Source organism: Bos indicus x Bos taurus, chromosome 28 (genome assembly GCF_003369695.1).
Source record: "Bos indicus x Bos taurus breed Angus x Brahman F1 hybrid chromosome 28, Bos_hybrid_MaternalHap_v2.0, whole genome shotgun sequence".
NCBI lineage: Eukaryota > Metazoa > Chordata > Mammalia > Artiodactyla > Bovidae > Bos > Bos indicus x Bos taurus.
The window spans coordinates 27775882-27796316 of record NC_040103.1 but is presented as its reverse complement, the minus strand read 5'-3'; the positions used below and the strand labels follow the sequence as shown (position 1 = coordinate 27796316).

General features: G+C 42.7%; 1 protein-coding gene across 4 annotated transcripts in view; it reads right to left on the bottom strand.

Moving 5' to 3' along the window:
* The window catches only part of CDH23 (cadherin related 23), a 436585-nt gene that overhangs the window by 140151 nt on the left and 275999 nt on the right, over positions 1–20435 (bottom strand). For all 4 annotated transcript variants that reach the window (XM_027530370.1, XM_027530367.1, XM_027530368.1 and 1 more), the window contains exon 15: positions 14985–15049. In XM_027530370.1, coding sequence (XP_027386171.1) covers positions 14985–15049 — 65 coding nt within the window. The remainder of the gene's footprint in view (positions 1–14984; positions 15050–20435) is intronic.

The window sequence follows — 20435 nt, the reverse complement described above, 5'->3', positions numbered from 1 at the left end:
TCCTAGAAAAACAACTAAGTAAACAGGAGATAGGCAATCTACCCAAAAAAGAACTCAGAGTAATGATAGCAAAGATGTTCCTAGCTCTCAGGAAAATAATGGAGCCACAAATCAAGAAGACATAGGAAATGTCTTTAACAAAGACCTAGGAGAACTAAAGAACGAACAAAGAGATGAACAGTAAAATATCTGAAATGAAAAACACACTAGAAGGGATCAATGGCAGAACAAATGAGGCAGAATGCAGATAATATGGAAGACAGAATGGCAGGAATCACTGCCACAGAACAGAAGAAAGGAAAAAGATGAAAAAGAAATTAAGACAGTCTAAGAGACCTCTGGGACAACATTAAATGCATCAACATTTGCATGATAGGGGTCCCAGAGGAGAAGAGAGAGAGAGAAAGGACCTGAGAAATATTTGAAGAGACAGTAGCTGCAAGTTTCTTTAACATGGGGAAAGAAACAGGCACCCAAGTCTAGGAAGCACAAAGAGTTCCGAAGAGGGGCTCTTTGGGAGTCTTTAAACCCAAAGAGAAAGATGCTGTGACATTAGTAATTAAATTGACAAAAAATATTTAAAGTAACAAGAGAAAAGGAACAAATAACATAAAAGGGACTCTCATGAGTTTATCAGCTGATTGCTCAGGAGCAATTCTACAGGCCAGGGGGAGTGGCACAATACACTTAAAGTTGAAAGAGAAGCACCCACAACCAAGAATACTTTACCCAGCAAGGCTCTCCTTCAGATTTAAGGCAGAAACCAGAAGCTTTACAGACAAGTAAAAGCTCAGAGAATTCAGCACCAACATTTTACAACAAATTCTAAAGGAATTCTCTAGGCAGAAAAGGTCTAAACTAGAAACAAAAAACTCATGAATGTGAAAACTCACCAGTAAAGACAAATATACAGAAAAAGGTAAGAAATCATCCACACACAAATATGGTATCAAAACTAAGCAAGTGTGAGAATGCAGGATATGGGAAAAATATTTGCAAACAATGTAACTGACAAGGGATTAATCTCCAACATCTATCAGGTTGGCCAAAAAAGTTTGTTTGGGTTTTTCCATAAGACCCATTCAATGTCACAGTAATCCAAATCTATGCCCCAACCAGTAACGCTGAAGAAGCTGAAGTTGAACGGTTCTATGAAAACCTACAAGACCTTTTAGAACTAACACCCAAAAAAGATGTCCTTTTCATTAGAGGGGATTGGAATGCAAAAGTAGGAGGTCAAGAAACACCTGGAGTAACAGGCAAATTTGGCCTTGGTATACGGAATGAAGCAGGGCAAAGACTAATAGAGTTTTGCCAAGAAAATGCACTGGTCATAGCAAACACCCTCTTCCAACAACACAAGAGAAGACTCTACACATGGACATCACCAGATGGTCAACACTGAAATCAGATTGATTATGTTCTTTGCAGCCAAAGATGGAGAAGCTCTATACAGTCAACAAAAATGAGACCGGGAGCTGACTGTGGCTCAGATCATGAACTCCTTATTACCAAATTCAGACTTAAATTGAACAAAGTAGGGAAAATCACTAGACCATTCAGATATGACCTAAATCAAATCCCTTATGATTATACAGTGGAAGTGAGAAATAGATTTAAGGGCCTAGATCTGATAGATAAGAGTGCCTGATGAACTATGGAATGAGGTTCATGACATTGTACAGGAGACAGGGATCAAGACCATCCCCATGGAAAAGAAATGCAGAAAAGCAAAATGGCTGTCTGGGGAGGCCTTACAAATAGCTGTGAAAAGAAGAGAAGCTAAAAGCAAAGGAGAAAAGGAAAAATATAAGCATCTGAATGCAGAGTTCCAAAGAATAGCAAGAAGAGATAAGAAAGCCTTCCTTAGCGATCAGTGCAAAGAAATAGAGGAAAACAACAGAATGGGAAAGACTAGGGATCTCTTCAAGAAAATTAGAGATACCAAGGGAACATTTCATGCAAAGATGGGCTCGATAAAGGACAGAAATGATATGGACCTAACAGAAGCAGAAGATATTAAGAAGAGGTGGCAAGAATACACAGAAGAACTGTACAAAAAAGATCTTCACAACCCAGATAATCATGATGGTGTGATCACTCACCTAGAGCCAGACATCCTGGAATGTGAAGTCAAGTGGGCCTTAGAAAGCATCACTACGAACAAAGCTAGTGGAGGTGATGGAATTCCAGTTGAGCTATTCCAAATCCTGAAAGATGATGCTGTGAAAGTGCTGCACTCAATATGCCAGCAAATTTGGAAAACTCAGCAGTGGCCACAGGACTGGAAAAGGTCAGTTTTCATTCCAATCCCAAAGAAAGGCAATGCCAAAGAATGCTCAAACTACCACACAATTGCACTCATCTCACACACTAGTAAAGTAATGCTCAAAATTCTCCAAGCCAGGCTTCAAAAATATGTGAACCGTGAGCTTCCTGATGTTCAAGCTGGTTTTAGAAAAGGCAGAGGAACCCGAGAAAAAATTGCCAACATTTGCTGGATCATGGAAAAAGCAAGAGTTCCAGAAAAACATCTATTTCTGCTTTATTGACTATGCCAGAGCCTTTGACTGTGTGGATCACAATAAACTGTGAAAAATTCTGAAAGAGATGGGACTATCAGACCACCTGACCTGCCTCTTGAGAAATCTGTATGCAGGTCAGGAAGCAACAGTTAGAACTGGACATGGAGCAACAGACTGGTTCCAAATAGGAAAAGGAGTACGTTAAGGCTGTATATTGTCACCCTGCTTATTTAACTTATATGCAGAGTACATCATGAGAAACGCTGGACTGGAAGAAACACAAGCTGGAATCAAGATTGCTGGGAGAAATATCAATAACCTCAGATATGCAGATGACACCACCCTTATGGCAGAAAGTGAAGAGGAACTCAAAAGCCTCTTGATGAAAGTGAAAGAGGAGAGTGAAAAAGTTGGCTTAAAGCTCAATATTCAGAAAACGAAGATCATGGCATCCCGTTCCATCATTTCATGGGAAATAGATGGGGAAACAGTGGAAACGGTGTCAGAATTTATTTTTTGGGGCTCCAAAATCACTGCAGATGGTGACTGCAGCCATGAAATCAAAAGACGTCTACTCCTTGGAAGGAAAGTTATGACCAACCTAGATAGCATATTCAAAAGCATTACTTTGCCAACAAAGGTCCGTCTAGTTAAGGCTATGGTTTCTCCTGTGGTCATGTATGGATGTGAGAGTTGGACTGTGAAGAAGGCTGAGCACTGAAGAATTGATGCTTTTGAAATGTGGTGTTGGAGAAGACTCCTGAGAGTCCCTTGGACTGCAAGGAGATCCAACCAGTCCATTCTGAAGGAGAGCAGCCCTGGGATTTCTTTGGAGGGAATGATGCTGAAGCTGAAACTCCAGTACTTTGGCCACCTCATGCGAAGAGCTGACTCATTGGAAAAGACTCTGATGCTGGGAGGGATTGGGGGCAGGAGGAGAAGGGGACGACAGAGGATGAGATGGCTGGATGGCATCGCTGACTCGATGGACATGAGTGTGAGTGAACTCCGGGAGTTGGTGATGGACAGGGAGGCCTGGCGTGCTGCATGCAGTTCATGGGGTCGCAAAGAGTCGGACACGACTGAGAGACTGAACTGAACTGAACTGATAAGATCCAAATAAACATTTCTCCAAGGAAGACATACAGATGGCCAAGAGGCACATGAATAAACGCTTAACACTGATAATTATCAGAGAAATGCAAACCAAAACTACAATGAGATATCACCTCACACCAGTCAGAATGGCTATCCTCAAAAAGTCTACAAACAATAAATGCTGGAGAAGGTGTGGAGAAAAGGGAACATTTTTACACTGTTGGTGGGAATCTAAATTGGTACAATTACTATGGAGAACTCTATGGAGTTTCCTTAAAAAACTAAAAATAGAGCTGCCATATGATCCAGCAATTCCACTCTTGGATATATACATGGAGAAAACCATAATTTGAGAACATACATGCACCGCAGTGTTCACTGCAGCACTATTTATAGTAGCCAAGGAATGGAAGCAACTTAAATGTCCTTTGATAGAGGAATGGATAAAGAAGATGTGGTACATATGTATGATGGGATATTATTCAGCTGTTAAAAAGAAAGCAATCATGCCATTTGCAGCAACATGGATGGGCCTAGAGATTATCACACAAATGAACAAATCAAACAGAGAAAGACAAATATCATATGATATCACGTACTTGGAATCTAAAAAAATTACAAATGAATTTATTTACAAAACAGAAGCAGACTCACAGACTTAGAAAAGAAACTTATAGTTACTAAAGGGGAAAGGCAGGGGGTGAGGGAAGGGATAAATTGGAGTTGGGGATTAACATATATACACTACTATATATGAAACAGAAAATCAACAAGAACCTACTGTTTAGCCCAGGGAAGTCTACTCAATATTCTGTAATAAACTATATGAGAAAAGAATCTGAAAAGGAATGGATATATATATATATATATATATATATATATTTTTTTTGTATAATGGAATCACTTTGCTGTACATCTGAAACTAACAGAATATTATAAGCAACTATACTACAGTATAAAATAAAAATTAAATTAAAAAAGAAACACAGGAAGAATTAAACCAGGCTACTATTTTACACCATGTACAAAATCAATTCAAAATAGGTTAAAAACTTCTACGAGAGACTCAAAACCACAAAACTAGAAGGAAAGGTAAGGATGACTTTTTGGCTTGACACAGACAGCAAAGGCAACAAAATAATAAACAAACAAGTGGGACTACATTAAACTAAAATGCTTGTGAGAGCAAAAGAAGCCACCAACAAAATCAAAAGACAACATACAAACTAGAAGATTTTTGCAAATCATGTATTTGACAAAGCATTCATATCCAAAATATGCATGTAAAGATCTCATATAACTCAACAGCAAAAAAAGAAAAAAAACCACAACAGAAAACCAAACTAATTTAAAAATGGGCAGAGGCTTTGTGTAGTTATTTTTCCAAAGGAGGTATACAAATGGCCAACAGGCACACAAAAAGATGCTCAAATCACTAATCATCAGGGAACTGCAAATCAAAATACAGTCAGATATTACCTCACACCTGTCAGAACGGCAATCACCAAAAAAAAACCCCAAGATGTAACAAGTGTTGGCAAAAATGTGAAAAAAAGGGAACCCTTGTGAACTGTTGGTGGGAATATAAATTAGGGAAGCCACTATAGAAAACAGTATGGAGGTTCCTAAAAAACTAAAAACAGAGCTACCATATGATTCAGCAATCCCACCACTGGGCATTTATCTAAAAAAAACAAAAACACTAACTTGAAAAGATATCTGCAACCCACGTTCACTGCAGCATTATTCACAACTGTCAAGGTATGGAAACAATGTAAGTGTCCATCAAAGAATGACGGATAAAGAAAATGTGGTGTGTGTATAACACACACAATATTATTCAGCCATAAAAGAAGGAAATCCTGCCATCTGTGACATGAAGAGGGCTCCTAAGGGCAGTATGCTAAGTAAGGGCAGTATGAAATAAAAAAGTGAAAGACAAATATCATATTATCTCACTTATACATGCAATCTAAAACAAAGAGTCGCTCAGTCGTGTCCGACTCTTGTGACTCGATGGACTGTAGCCCGCCAGGCTCCTCTGTCCATGGGATTTCTCAGGCAAGAATACTGGAGTGGGTTGCCATTTCCTTCTCCAGGGAATCTTCCTGACTCAGGGATCAAACTCACCTATGAGTATGTCTCCTGCATTGGCAGGGGGATTCTTTACTGTCTTAGCTACCAGGGAAGCCAACAATAAACACAGAGTTCCTAAACACAGAAAACATTGGTGGTTGCTAGAGGTAGGGTATATTGCAGGGGTGGATGGGAATAACAAGTAAAGGGGGTCACCAAGTACAAACCTCTAAATGTCATGAGGATGTAATACACAGCATGGTCACAATCCTTAATAATACTGTATTACACATGTGAAAGTTGCTGAGAGTAGACGCCTTATCACAGGAAAAAATTGTAACTATGTGCAGTGATGGATGTTAACTAGACTTACTGCAGTGATCATTTTGCAACATATATTGAATGACTAGGTTGAACACCTGAATGTAATATTACATGCAATTGTACCTCAAAAAAAATAACATATATTGGGGAAATTAAAAAAGAAATCCTTCCATCCAGGTAGTTTTGCACCAAAATGCTTTGAAAAGGCAGCAAAGCCTCCAGCAAGGGGAGGGGTGGCTGGTCCTCTCTTGGGAGCATGTCTTCCACTCGAGGGACCGAGCCTTGAGTAAGTGGTTGGCTAATGTCTCCCAGGGAGCAGTAAGATCCAGTGACACCATCCTTCCATCTTCCTCCTCTAAACATTTCCTCAGGAACCTCCTCTGAGCTTGTCCACAGCTGCCAGCCACCAAGCCTGTGAGGTCCTGGCTTTGAGACCAGGAAAGTCCTAAGCCCAGAAGACGGGAAAAGATGAGACAAATCCAAGATGATCAGAACAAGGCCACATGAACCTGGGTGTCCCAAGGGACAGGGGCATCCTGTGCACTGGCCCTACTCTTGGTTCCTTCCTTTCATCTGGAGAGTAGCTGAGGATTGTTAGGTACACCTAACAGTCTCTGTCTCCTGGTCATTTATATGGAACTGGGACCAGTAATCCAAGCTGACAGCGACTGTCTTACTCATTATGTTGGGCTTCCAGATGTATCAGACACTTCGTTTTCAGAAACAGACATGCTTTCTGAATTCAACCTGGCTTTCGATCATGTAGAAAATAAGAGGGCTTCACCTTGGCTCAGTTTAACTGAAGACAAGGGAAAGAGATGGCTCAGAACCTTGGTGGGTGACAGAGCAAAGCTGGCACAGGTCAGGGGTGAGCTCACCCACCCACCTAATGGTCGAGGCACTTTGAGAGCAACTTCCTGCTGTAGGCTGTGTACCCTGGTGATGAAGACCAAATGCTGAGTCCTGGCTCTGGCACTTATCAGCCAAGTGCCTCTGGGCAAGTAACACAGCCTCTCTGGGCTATAGTTTCCCCATCTGTAAAGTGGGGATAATAAGAGAGCTTAGCACCAAGTTCCTGCAGCATTTAGTTGTGAGGATTACATCACATCACACCGGCAAAGCACTTGAAAAAGAGCCTGACGAATAGTGAGGGCTTCCTAAATACAGCCACTGCTGTTGCTGCTGGTGTAATGTCAGCAGTGTTTCCGAAGTGACAGTGAAAGTCGCTCAGTTGTGTCCGACTCTTTGCAATCCCATGGACTGTAGTTCCTCCAGGCTCTTCTATCCAAGGAATTCTCCAGACCAGAACACTTGAGTGGGTAATCATTCCCTTCACCAGAGGATCTTCCCAAACCAGGGACTGAACGCAGGACTCCCAAATTGCAGGCAGATTCTTTACCATCTGAGCCACCAGGGAAGCTCAAGAATACTGGAGTGGGTAGCCTATCCCTTCCCCAAAGGATTCTTGACCCAGGAATCGAACCGTGGTCTCCTGCATTGCAGGTAGATTCTTTACCATCTGAGGTCCCAAGGAATTTATTCCCAAAGATGGTGGAGTAGAAGAAATGAGTTCACATCCTTTCAGGAAAACACCAAAAATCATAACTAACTGCTGAACAATCACCATCAAAAAAAAAGACTCAACCTACTAAAAAAAAAAAAAAAAGAGGGCTTCCATGGTGGCTCAGTGATAAAGAATCTGCCTGCAATGCAGGAGACCTGGGTTTAATCCCTGGGTTGGGAAGATCCCCTGGAGAACGGCATGGCAACCCACTCCAGTATTCTTGCCTGGAGAATTCCCATGGATGGAGGAGCCTGGCTGGCTATAGTCCATAGGGTTGCAAAGAGTCAGACATGATTGAGGCGACTTTAGCAGCATTAAAAAAGATACTTTACATCCAAAGTAATGTAGAAGCCACAACACACTGGTAGTAGGGGTGCTTTCATGATGTAACTAAATCCCATACCTACTGGGAAGGTGACTCACAAACTGGAAAACAATTATATTGCATAAAATAATTATACTCCCACAAGAGTGAGAGTCCTGAGCACCACACCAGGCTTCCCAACCTGGAGGTATGGCATCAGGAGGAGCTCTCAGAGCAGTTGGCTTTGAAGGCCATGGGGCTTGAGTACAGGAGTTCCATGGGACAAGGGGAAACAGAGACTCCACTCTCGGAGGGTGCACACAAAGTTTCCTGTGCACTGGGACCCTGGACAAAGAAGCCTGGGCCGGACCTACTTGGGGGTCTTGGAGGATCTCCTGGGGAGATGGAGGTCGGCTCTGGCTCACAGTGGAGGCAAGGACACCAGAGGTAGAAGCCTCAGGGAATATTCATTGGCATGAACTCTCCTGAAAGACACCATTTTGGCACGAAGACCTAGCCCTACCTATCTAACAGCCTGCAGGCTCCAGTGCTGGGACACCTCAGGTCAAACAACCAACAGGATGGGAACACAGCCCAATTCATCAGCAGACAGGCTGCCTAAAGCTATCCTGATCCCACAGCCACCTCTAAACACAGTCTTTCACATGGTCCTGCCCATCAGAGGGATGAGACTCAGCTGTACCAACCAGTGGGCAAGCACCAGTCTTTCCCACCAGGAAGTCTCCACAAGCCTCTGGATCAACCTCACCCACAAGGGGCAGACACCAGCAGCAAAAGAAGCTTACAATCCTGCAGCCTGAAGAAAAAGGTCACAAACAGAGAAAGTTAGACAAAATGAGATGGCAGAGGAACATGTTCCATATGAAAGAACAAGACAAAACTCTGGAAGACCAACTAAGTAAAGTAGAGATAGGCAATCTTTCTGAAACAGAATTCAGAATAATGATACCAAAGATGATCCCCAAGACCTTGGAAAAAGAATGGAAGCAAAGAGCCAGAAGACACAAGATATGCTTAAGAAAGACCTAGAAGTACTAAAGAACAGAGTTGAACAATACAGTAACTGGAATGAAAAATACACTAGAAAGAATCAATAGGAAAATAAATGAGGCAGAAGAATAGTAAGAGAGGTGTAAGATAGAGTGATGGAAATCACTGCAGTAGAAGAGAATAAAGAAAAAAGAATGAAAAGAAATGAGGACAGTTTCAGAGACCTCAGGGACAACATTAAACACACCAACATTTGGATTTTAGGGGTCCCAGACGAAGAGAGAGAAAGGGCTGAGAAAATATTTGAAGAGATTATAGCCAAAAACTTCCCTAACGTGGGAAAGGAAACACTCACATTCAGGACATGCAGAGTTCCATATAGGATAAGACCAAGGAGGAACACGTCAAGACACATAGTAATTAAACTGACAAAAAGTAAAGACAGAGAAAAAATACTAAAAGTAGCCAGAGGAAAAAAAATTATAAGGGAATACCCATTAGATTATCAGCTGATTTTTCAGCAGAAACTCTGCAGGCCAGAAGGGAGTGGCATGATATAGTTAAAATGATGAGAGGGATAAATCTACAACTAAGAATATTCTACCCAGTAAGGCTTTCATTCATATTCAATGGATAAATCAAAAGCTTTACAGATAAGCAAAAGCTAAAAGAATTCAGCACCACCAAACCAGCTATATGACAAATTCTAACGGAACCTCTCTGGGTGGAGAAGAAAAGGCCATAATTAGAGACAAGAAAATTATAAATGTGAAAGCTCAGCAGTAGAGACAAACACAGAGCAAAAGTAGGAAATCACCCACAGACAAACACGGTATCGAAACCAGCGAGCTCGAGAAGACAAGAGGACAAATGCAAGACACTGGGAACGCATTTGACATTAAGAGACCAGAAACTTTAAACACTCTTGTTTATACATAGATTGCTGCATCAAAACCTCACAGTAACCACAAACCAAAAATCCACAATAGAAAGATCTACAACACACAAAAGAAAGTAATCCAAACACGAAACTAAGGATAGTCATCAAATCACAAAAGAGAACAAATGAGGAAGGGAACAAAAAAACCTACAGAAACAAATCCCAATCAACCAACCAAATGGCAATGAGAACGTAATTATCAAAGATTACCTTAAATGTAAATTGACTAAATGTTCCAACCCAAAGACATAGACTGGTTGAATGGATACTAAAAAGAGACCCATATATATGCTATCTTGGAGGAGGAAATGGCAACCCACTCCAGAATTCTGGCCTGGAGAATCCCATGGACACATTAGCCTGGTGGGCTATGGTCCATGGGGTCACAACAGCTGGAAATGACTGAAGCAACTCGGCATGCACACATGCTCTCTAAAAGAGGCCCACTTCAGATCTAGGAACAGAGACAGACTGAAACTGGAAGGATGGAGAAAGGTATTCCATGCAAATGAAAATCAAAAGACAGCTGGAGTAGCAATACTGACATCAGACAAAAGAGACTTTAAAATGAAGACTGCTATAACAGACAAAGAAGGACACTACATAACGATCAAGGGATTAATTCAAGAAGAAGATATAACAATGGTAAATATATATGCACCCAGCATAGGAGAACCTCAGTATATAAGCCAAATGCTAACGGCCATAAGAGAGGAAATCGACAGAAACACAATAATAGTGGGGGACTTTAACACTCCACTTACATCAGTGGACGGGTCAACCAGACAGAAAATCAATAAGGGGACAAACATAGACCTTAAATGACACAGTTGACTACATGCATTTATTTGATATTTATAGAAAATTCCATCAAAGTGAGCAGAATACATTTTCTTCTCAAGTGCACATTGGAACATTCTCTAGGATAGATCCCAGGCTGGGCCACAAAGAAAGCCTCACTAAATTTAAGAAAGGTAAAAACATATTAAGCATCTTTTTAGACCACAATGCTATGAGATTAGTAATCAACTACAGAAAAAAAAAAAAAAAAAACCCTGTAAAAACACAAACACGTGGAGGCTAAACAATATGTTAGTAAACAACCGATGGATCACTGAAGAAATTAAAGTGAAAATTTTCAAAAATCCCTAGAGACTGACAACAAAAACACAATTCAAAACCAATGGGATGCAGCAAAAACAGTTCTAAGAGACAAGTTTGTGGCAATACACTCTCACCTCAAGAAACAAGACAAATCTCAAATAAACAACCCAACCTCACACCTAAAGCAACTAGAGAGAGAACAAACAAAACCCAAAGTGAGAAGGAAAGAAATCATAAAGATCAGAGCAGAAATATAAAAAATATAGAGACAAAGAAAATAATAGAAAAGAACAATGAAACTAAAATCTGGTTTTCTGGAAAGATAAACAAAGCAAAACTGGTAAACCTTTAGCCAGACTCGTCAAAAAAAAAAGGGAGAGAGCTCAAATCAATAAAATCAGAAATGAAAAGAAGTTACAACTGACACCACAGAAATGCAAAGGATCATAAGAGAGCACATCAAGCAACTACATGCCAATAAAATGGACAACCCAGAAGACATGGACAAATTCTTAGAAAGGTACTATCTCCCAAAACTGAACCAGGAAGAAACAGAAAATAGGAACAGACAAATCACAAGTATTGAAATTGAAACTGATTTAAAAATGTCCAGCAAACAAAAGTCCAGGACCAGATGTCTTCACAAGCAAATTCTATCAAGCATTTAGAGAAGAGTTAACCACTTATCCTTCTGAAACTCTCCTGAAAAATTGCAGAGGAAGGACAACTCCCAAGCTCATTCCATGAAGCCACCATCACCCTGATCCCAAAGCCACAAAAAGATATCAAAAAAGGGAAAATTACAGCCAGATATAACTGAAGAACAACACGGATTCAAAAATCTTCAAGAAAATACTAGCAAACTGAATCCAACACTACATTAAAAGGATTATACACCATGATCAAATGGGAGTTATGTCTACAGATGCTAGGACTTTTCAGTATCTGCAAATCAATCAGTGTGATACGCCACATTAACAAACTGAAGAATAAAAATCTTACAATCATCTCAATATACACAGAAAAAGCTTTTGATAAAATTCAACAATCATCTATGATAAAACTCTCCAGAAAGTGGGCTGAGAGGGCACCGACCGCAACATAATAAAGGCCATATATGACAAACCCACAGCTAACATCGTACTCACTGGTGAAAAGCTGAAAGCATTTCCTCTAAGATTAGGAAAAGACAAGGACGTCCACTCTCCTAACTCTTATTCAACAGTTTTTGAAGTCCTAGCCACAGCAATCAGAGAACAAGAAGAAATAAAAGGAATCCAAACTGGAAAAGAAGCAAAACTGTCACTCTTTGCAGATGATGTGATAATAAAAGATTCCACCAGAAAACTTTTAGAGCTCATCAATGAATTTAGCAAAGTTGCAAGACATAAAATTAATACAGAGAAATCTATATACTAGATTAATACAGAGAAATCTATACACGAGTACATTTCTATACACTAACAACAAAAGATCAGAAAGAAAAACTAAGGAAACAATCTCATTTACTATCAGATCAAAATGGATAAAATAGGAATAAACCTACTAAAGAAGCAAAAGATCTGTACTCTAAAAACTATAAGATGTTGATGAAAAAAATCAAAGATGACACAAACAGAGGGAAAGATATATCACATTCTTGCATTTGGAGAATTAATTTTGACTATCCTATACAAGGCAATCTACAAATTCAATGCAATCCCTATCAAATTACCAATGCTTCCCCCCCCCCCCCCAACAAAACTAGAACAAAAATGTTTTAAAGTTGTATGGTGACACAAAAGACCCCGAATAACCAAAGTAATCCTGAGAAAGTAAAATGGAGCTGCAGGAATCAGCTTCCTTGACTTCAGACTCTTCTACAAAACTACAGTAATCAAAAGAGTATGGTATTCGCACAAAATCAGAAATATATATCAATGGAACAGGCTAGAAAGTCTGGAAATAAATCCATGCACCAATGGTCAATTAATCTGTGACAAAGTATGCAAAAATATACAACAGATAAAAGACAGTCTCTTCAACAATGGTTCTTGGAAAACTGGATATTACTTGTAAAAGAATGAATTTAGAACATTCTCTAATATTGCATGCAAAAATTAATTCAAAATGGATTAAAGACCTAAATGTAAGGTTGGACACTATAAAACTCTAAGAAGAGAATGTAGGCAGAATACCCTTTGATATACAGCATAGCAACGTTTTCGGATCCACATTACAGTAATGAAAATAAAAACAGAAATAAACAAATGGAATCTAATTAAACTTAAGAGCTTTTGCACAGTAAAGGAAACTGTAAACAAAACGAAAAGACAACCCACAGAACGGGGGAAAATATTTGCAAAGGAAGTGACTGACAAGGGATCAATTGCCAAAATCTACAAACAGCTCATGTAGCTCAATTAAAAAAAAACAACAAAACCTCAAACCACCCAATTAAAAAATGGGCAGATCTAAATAGACCTTTATCCAAAGAGGACATACAGATGGCCAAACAGCACATGAAAAGATGCTCAACATCACTAATTATTAGAGAAATGCAAATCAAAACCACAGTGAGGTATCACCTCACAGCAGTCAGCATGGCTATCATCAAAAAGTCTATAAACAATGCTGGAGAGGGTGTGGAGAAAATAAAACCTTTGTTGGTGGGAATGTAAATTGGTACAACTATTATGGAGAATAGAATGCATGTTCCTTAAAAAACTAAAAATTGAGCTAACATATGATCCGGCAATCCTACTTCTGGCTACATATCCAGAGAAACCATAATTCAAAAGATACAAGCACCTCAATGTTCACTGCAGAACTATTTACAATAGCCAAGACATAGAAGCAACCTAAAAGTCCTCTGATAGAGGAATGGATAAAGAAGATGCGGTACACATATACAATGGAATGCTATTCAGCCATTACAGAGACTGCAATAATGCCATTTGCGGCAGGACTTAAAGATTATCTAAGTAAAGTAAGTCAGAGAAAGACAAATATCATGTGATATCACTTATATATGGAATATAAAGATGATACAAATAAACTTCTTTACAAAATAGAAACAGACTCACTGGCTTCAAAAACATACTTGTGGTAACCAAAGGGGAAAGGTAGAGGAAAGGATAAATTAGGTGTTTGGGATTAACACATACAAACCACTGTAGGTAAAATCAACAAGGACCTATTGCATAGCACAAGGAACTCTACTCAATATTCTATGATAACCTATACGGGAAAGGAATCTGACAAAGAATGGGTATATGTATTTGTATAACTGAATCACTCCACTGTACATCTGAATCTAACACATTGTAAATCAGCTATGTATGTGTTAGTTGCTCAGTCATGTCCGACTCTTTGTGACCCCACGGACTGTAACCCGCCAGGTTCTTCTGTCCGTGGGATTCTCCAGGCAAGAATACTGGAGTGGGTTGCCATTTCCTTCTCCAGGAGATCTTCCCAACCAAGGGACTGGGTCTCCAGCATTGCAGGCAGAATCTTTACCATCTGAACCAACAGGGAAGCTCAGCAACTGTACCCCAATATAAGATGAAAATTAAATTAAAACAAAGTATTGAAGACTTAAAAAAAAATGTGTGTACAATTGCACTCTAAGATTTTTAGAAACTAAAGCAAAAGGGAAAATCTGTTATTTGATTTTCATTTTTCAACAACAGAAGGAAAGGAGAGGAAAAAGTTTGTTAAAATGGTTATTTTTCTCCATTGGCTTAAATGTCCTCCTTGCAAAATAAAGATATTAGGCAAATTATAAAAAAAAAAAAAAGAAAGTAAAAGAAAAAAAAAGCTTTTTCATTCCCCAAACTAAAATCTATTTTTGGGGGTCAGAGAAACTATGCCCCAGAGAGTTTTGGGGATGTGAAGAACACTGTATCACAACCAGGGTCAAACCAGCATCAGTGCCCATGAGTTCTGACCCCCAGCCCAGTTCCCTGGCCACAGGGGCACAGCTCTTCTTCTGGGTACAAGTGTCCTGGGCCAGGTGAGTGGCAGCGGGCCACTGTGGGGGGTTGGGGGGGTGCTCACCGGTCAGGGTCATCGCTGAAGAAGTAGTTGACCTCCCCAAAGGTGCCCACATCATTGTCTGTTGCCTGAAACGGTAAGAACAAGAAGTCATTACTGCCTGAGCCAGCTGAGGCTCCAGTGGCACCAGGAAATGTCCACAGTGAATCCACGCTTCCCCTATATGGTTCCCCAGGCTCAGGCAGAATTTTCTAGAGCCATGTGGTTTAATAAGGTTTTCAGCATCACAAATGGAGATTTAATACTGGAGTGCACAGTTCCAAAGGACTGGTCTTCTCCCTAGATTCGTAACTTTGGGAAACCACCCTTCTGGACTCATGTCAGACATTCTCTGCAGATGCTCACAGGGCTTGGACCTGTGGAGAGAGACCCTGGACCAGAGGCGTGGGGTCACAACTTGTAGGTTAGCAAAATATCTCAGAAGTGATGGTGGGTTCAACCATCTGGTGGCTTCCTTCAGTGACTCTCCTCCAGCCACCCAAACCTCCAAGGCAGATGTGCTACCCAGAGAGGGAGGCCCTGTGGGGAGATTTCTGGTGTTCCCCCTTCTTTAACCCTGGGAATTAATCCACTACACGCATGGGGCAGACTGTTATCTGGTTGGCAACCTCTTCTGCTGGAAGCAGTCTGCTGCCCAACCCCCCAGCCATCTTCTTTGGCATCTGACTCTGCTCGAACAAGTAGTCTGAGTAGGGGCTGCTCTGCCCATGACCTCAGGGAGTGGTCCTTGACCACAGCTGGGGCCTGTGGTCAGAATCCTTCCCTGGGATTCTTATTGCTGCTGGGGATAAGAACTGTCCTCTGGGGTAGTGAAGCTGGAGCGATGGTAAACTGGGAGCTGCTGGATGTGAGAGAGGATGAAAAGAAGGGCTGGTCCTGGTAATTCTAGAGTCCTGAACCTGACACCCCTTCCCACCTCAGTTTGGTTTGTGAGCCCAAGATCTGTCTTATCCAGGCTGGTCCAAGTTGATTTCTGTCGCTGACAGTCAAAAGAGATTCAAGGGAGAGTGACATGCCTTATGCCTAATGATGATGGCAATAATGGTGACCACTGCCAGCCTACACTGCTATCAAACACTTTATATTGTCAAGGGCCACCCATGTTTATTATTACTCATTTTATCCTCACAACTGTCACAGCATGAGGAAAAAGATACACATTTCTACCCATCACACAGATTATAAAACAGGCCCAGACCACAGTGAGGTCCAGTGTAACCTTGCCACCACTCTAGGTCATCAGGAGGTTCAAGCATAGCTGGGCAGTAGCTGGGATTCCCTACTCTGAGTCCAGGGTTCCTCTCTTTAGGCCACCCGACCCTCACCATCCCCTCCCTTCTCAGGACGATGGTAGTTACAATGGAGGTCTGGCTTTTGTGGTTGGGATTTCTGGGCTTCTGCATCGCCCCTGGTGTGGTTACATCCACAGTACAGACGAAGTGACACCATTCAAGTGTTTATTCAGCAGTTCCTTAGTAAACATGTGCTCCATACCAGGCACTGTGGCCTCTGCTCCCTCCCAGGCCACGGCCCTAGAGCCGGGCAAACTGCTTCCCGACACCAACACCAGGAGAGAAAGGCCTTGGGCTGACCTTGGGGTCATCTGTTTTTCACTCATAGCGTCTTGATAAGATCACAGTTGGATAAAGGTTCTGTTGCTAAAAATTTGTTTCAATATATTTTACTGAATATATCAACTGAATATATTCAGTACATTTATTTTTTAGTTCTGAGATGTAATTAATGAAAATTATTTTATAACTTCATTACACATAAGTTATGATAATATGTGATAGTGTGAAAGTGTTAGTCACTCAATCATGTCTGACTCTTTGCGATCCCATGGATTATAGCCTTCCAGGCTCCTCTGCCCATGGAATTCTTCAGGCAAGAATACTGGAGTGGGTAGCCATTCCCTTCTCCAGGGGATCTTCCTGACCCAGGGATCAAACCCAAGTTTCCTGCATTGCAGGCAGATCCTTTACCATCTGAGCCATCAGGGAAGCCCTGATATTACATTGAGGTATAACCAACAATGGAAAGGATTCCCATTATTGAGTTAATTAACTACCTATAACCTTACAGATTTCCCTTTTTTCCCCCTGTTTGGTGAGAACACTTAAATTCTACTCTCTCAGCAAATTTCAATTGTACAACACACTGTTATCTACTACAGCCACCACGTTATGCATTAGATCCCCAGACCTTACTCATCTTAAAACTGAACGTTTGTATCCATTTATCAGTATCTCCCTATTTCTCTCTCACTCAATACCTTGGTACTAAATACTTTTTTGAGATTCCTTTTACAATTCTTAGGTTCTGTGAAATCTGTTACTTCTGTGTGCTTTATGATAAACCTGAATTTTCAAAAAAAATGCTCATTTGTGTTCAGTATGTTCAGTTCAGGAAGGCAGAGAAATAAACGATATATTTCTATTCCAAATGATTTAAATGGAAAAAAATGTGTTTATACTCAAAGGGTTAAAATCTTAGTTTTCCAGAAGGCTTGGTTACCCAGAAGGAAGCCATCTCCAGGGGCTGTGGGCAGCCTGCTTTGTAGGACGGCCTTCTGTATCCAATTTCCACGTAATATCGCCACTGTGCTCAGCAGACTCTGGGCCTCTGTCCTCCCGCTGCCCTGGCCAGGCTCTGAGCACATCCCAGGTTCCCAGGGCACGCAGGGCAAATAAGTGGAAACATCAATGCCAAGCCACGCAACCCATCCTCCAACCCAAGACTGACTCCCCGGCAGACCCTCCCCTGTGCCTGAGACACTCGACAATTCCTTTACCAGCTCCTCGAGCTTGTCATGTGTTTCATCTTCATAACGACTCTGTGTTGCTGCTGTTCAGTCGCTCGGTCATGTCTGACTCTTTGCAGCCCCACTGGCTGCAGCATGCTTGGTAGGTGCTGTTATTAGTACTACCCCCCAGTTTACAGATGGGGAAACTGAGGCACAGAAAGGGTAAACAGCTTATTCGAGGCTTCTCAGCTCAAAAAGTGGCAGAGTTAGGATCTGAACCCAGAATCAGCTTGCCACACCCTTCACCTCAATGTGTTCTTGCTTCTAAACCAAGAAGAGAACCTGTTCTCAGACGGAGAAGTGCCTGGTTATTCCAGGAGAGAGAAGAACACAACCCCTCATCATAAGCCCACCTATCATCTCACCTTTCAGGGGCCAGAGAAGTGGGGGAGGTGCCCATAAGCCCCTCCGGTTCCACCAGCAATCAACCACATGTATGGTATTACAGGCTACAATAACTGTAGCCTGGTCTGGGGAGGAGACGATCAGATGCCATCAAGCCCTTTGGCGAGCGGTCAGTGTAATATAGAGACCCCACTTCCAGGTCAGCGTTAATAGCTGAGGTCATTATGTGACCAAAGAGCAATCCCCTGGGGCCTCAGCATTCTCATTTATCAAAGAAAAGGGTCTTGGGAAGCAAGAGGGGCAGAGCCGCGTCTGCCGGGCTCACCTCCTAGCCTAGATGGTGCCAGCACCCAGCAAGTGCTTCACAAATGCTTGGAAAATGAGTGAATCAATTCTAGCAAGAAGGGAGAAGTGAAGAGATGGGGGCAAAGGCGAGAAGAGAGGATTCTAAGGAAAATGGAGGGGCAAAGAGGACAGGGAAAAGGAGGGGCGAGGCCCAGAGGCGCAGAGGGGGTCAGCAGAGTGGGCGTTTCCTGCCCCTGAAGGTCACATCAGGACCCTGGGGGAAGCCCTTCACATGGGTGTGTCCTATGGAACTGCACTTGGCCTGCTAGAGTGGGGAGGGCCCCTGAGGTCCCCCATCCAGTCCCCTTCACGGTGAGGCTCAGGGAAATTAGGTGATGAGCCCCTGGGGATAAGACGGGACTGTCTTCTGTCTCTAGGCTGACACTGGCCTCTACCACCCCTCCGAGTCCCCACTCCCTCCCCGAGTGGGCTGAGCACAGCCTGGTTCCCACGGTGACCTCCTTCCCGGGGGGCCTCTTGCTGCCTGCCCAGGCCGCCGATGCTGACCAGGGAAGATTTGTGAGTCCTTTACTGCCACCGTCTAATGACCGTATGAAATATGTATGCCTGGTGAAGAGGAGAGGGAGAACTTTCATTTTTCAAGTGCATGAAGCAGAATAATATGAAGACGAAAAGCTGCTTCTGTGCGCCTGCCAGGGTGGGGGCAGCCGGGACTGACACAGAGGGAGGGCCTGGCTGGGGTGCTCGGGCCAGGGCCAGGCTGTAGTGCGGCCAGTCAGGGGCCCTGTGCCCAGGACAAGGCAGCCAACTGGACCCACTAGGCAGCCCTGCGGGAGACCCTCCTTTACAGTCATCCTTAGCCGTGCAGTCCGGCCTCATCTCAGCTGGACCACGTGCAGCTCTGGGACCTGACATGTCCTCCGGCTCCCCAAGGTTGGGTCAGGCCTCCATCCTGCCAGAGACAGCCTGACTGCACAGAGGGATGAAGCTGTGCCAGGGTGGGGTTGTGGCTCAGGAAAGCTCGGATCTCCGTCATCTGTAGCTACACCTGCATTCACATACACACCACACAGGTTAAGGTGTACTATACACTTAACTCAAAAAAGATTTTGAGCCCTGTGCCAGGCAGGCACACCAGGGGATACAGAAATAAGGTACAGACTTGTCTGTCAAGGGGAGGGAACAGGGCACACACAGGCAGATTTCAGGAATGGCAGACTGTTCCCAACGGCACATGTTTCAATGTGCCAAAGTCCAAAGTCCCAACGGCAGATTGTTTCATTCTGACCACATCTATAAATGGTAGGTGCTTAAATAGCCCTCGGATCTTGTCTTTAACAGACAAGGAAAGAGACAGGATGATAAGGAACTTGCCCGAGATGTCACACCTGCTAAGCAACAGAGCTCGCTTCCGAATCCCTGTGCTGAAAACCATTTAGCACCTTGTGGGACAGGCCCTGGGAGCTCCATCCTGTGGAGGCCAGGGAGCAGCTCGGTTCTACCTGCTCTGCTACCGGCCTGCAACCTGGCCCATGCAGGCAGGGCTCTGTCCCACCCACTTACTGCTGGTTACCGTACTTTTCACAACAATCTCCTTCCCAGACCTTGCTTTGTGCTTGAGCAACGGAAAGATCAACAGATGAATTAGGTGCCAGACAGTGACCACTGGCTCCCCTTTAAGAAGGTGGGTTTGAGGAGTGACCAGGGGACAGTGCAGAGAGAACAAATGTCCTCCTCAGGCCATGAACACCCCCCTCCCTCCTGCCATGTTCTGAGAACGCTCTGTCTCCCTAAAGGGTCACCCCCAGGATCTTTCAGGCCAGTCAGAGGGCTGCAAGGATGGGGGAAGGGGATGGCCAGGATGGGTGGCTCTCACACTGTACCTGGTGACTCTAAGAAATGCAGAACCAGGGTTCCAGGTGGGCCCCTGAGCTGTGCTCCTGGCCCTCCCTCTGACGCCTGTGTGACCCCGCTGCTATCCCACCTGGGCTAGAGTC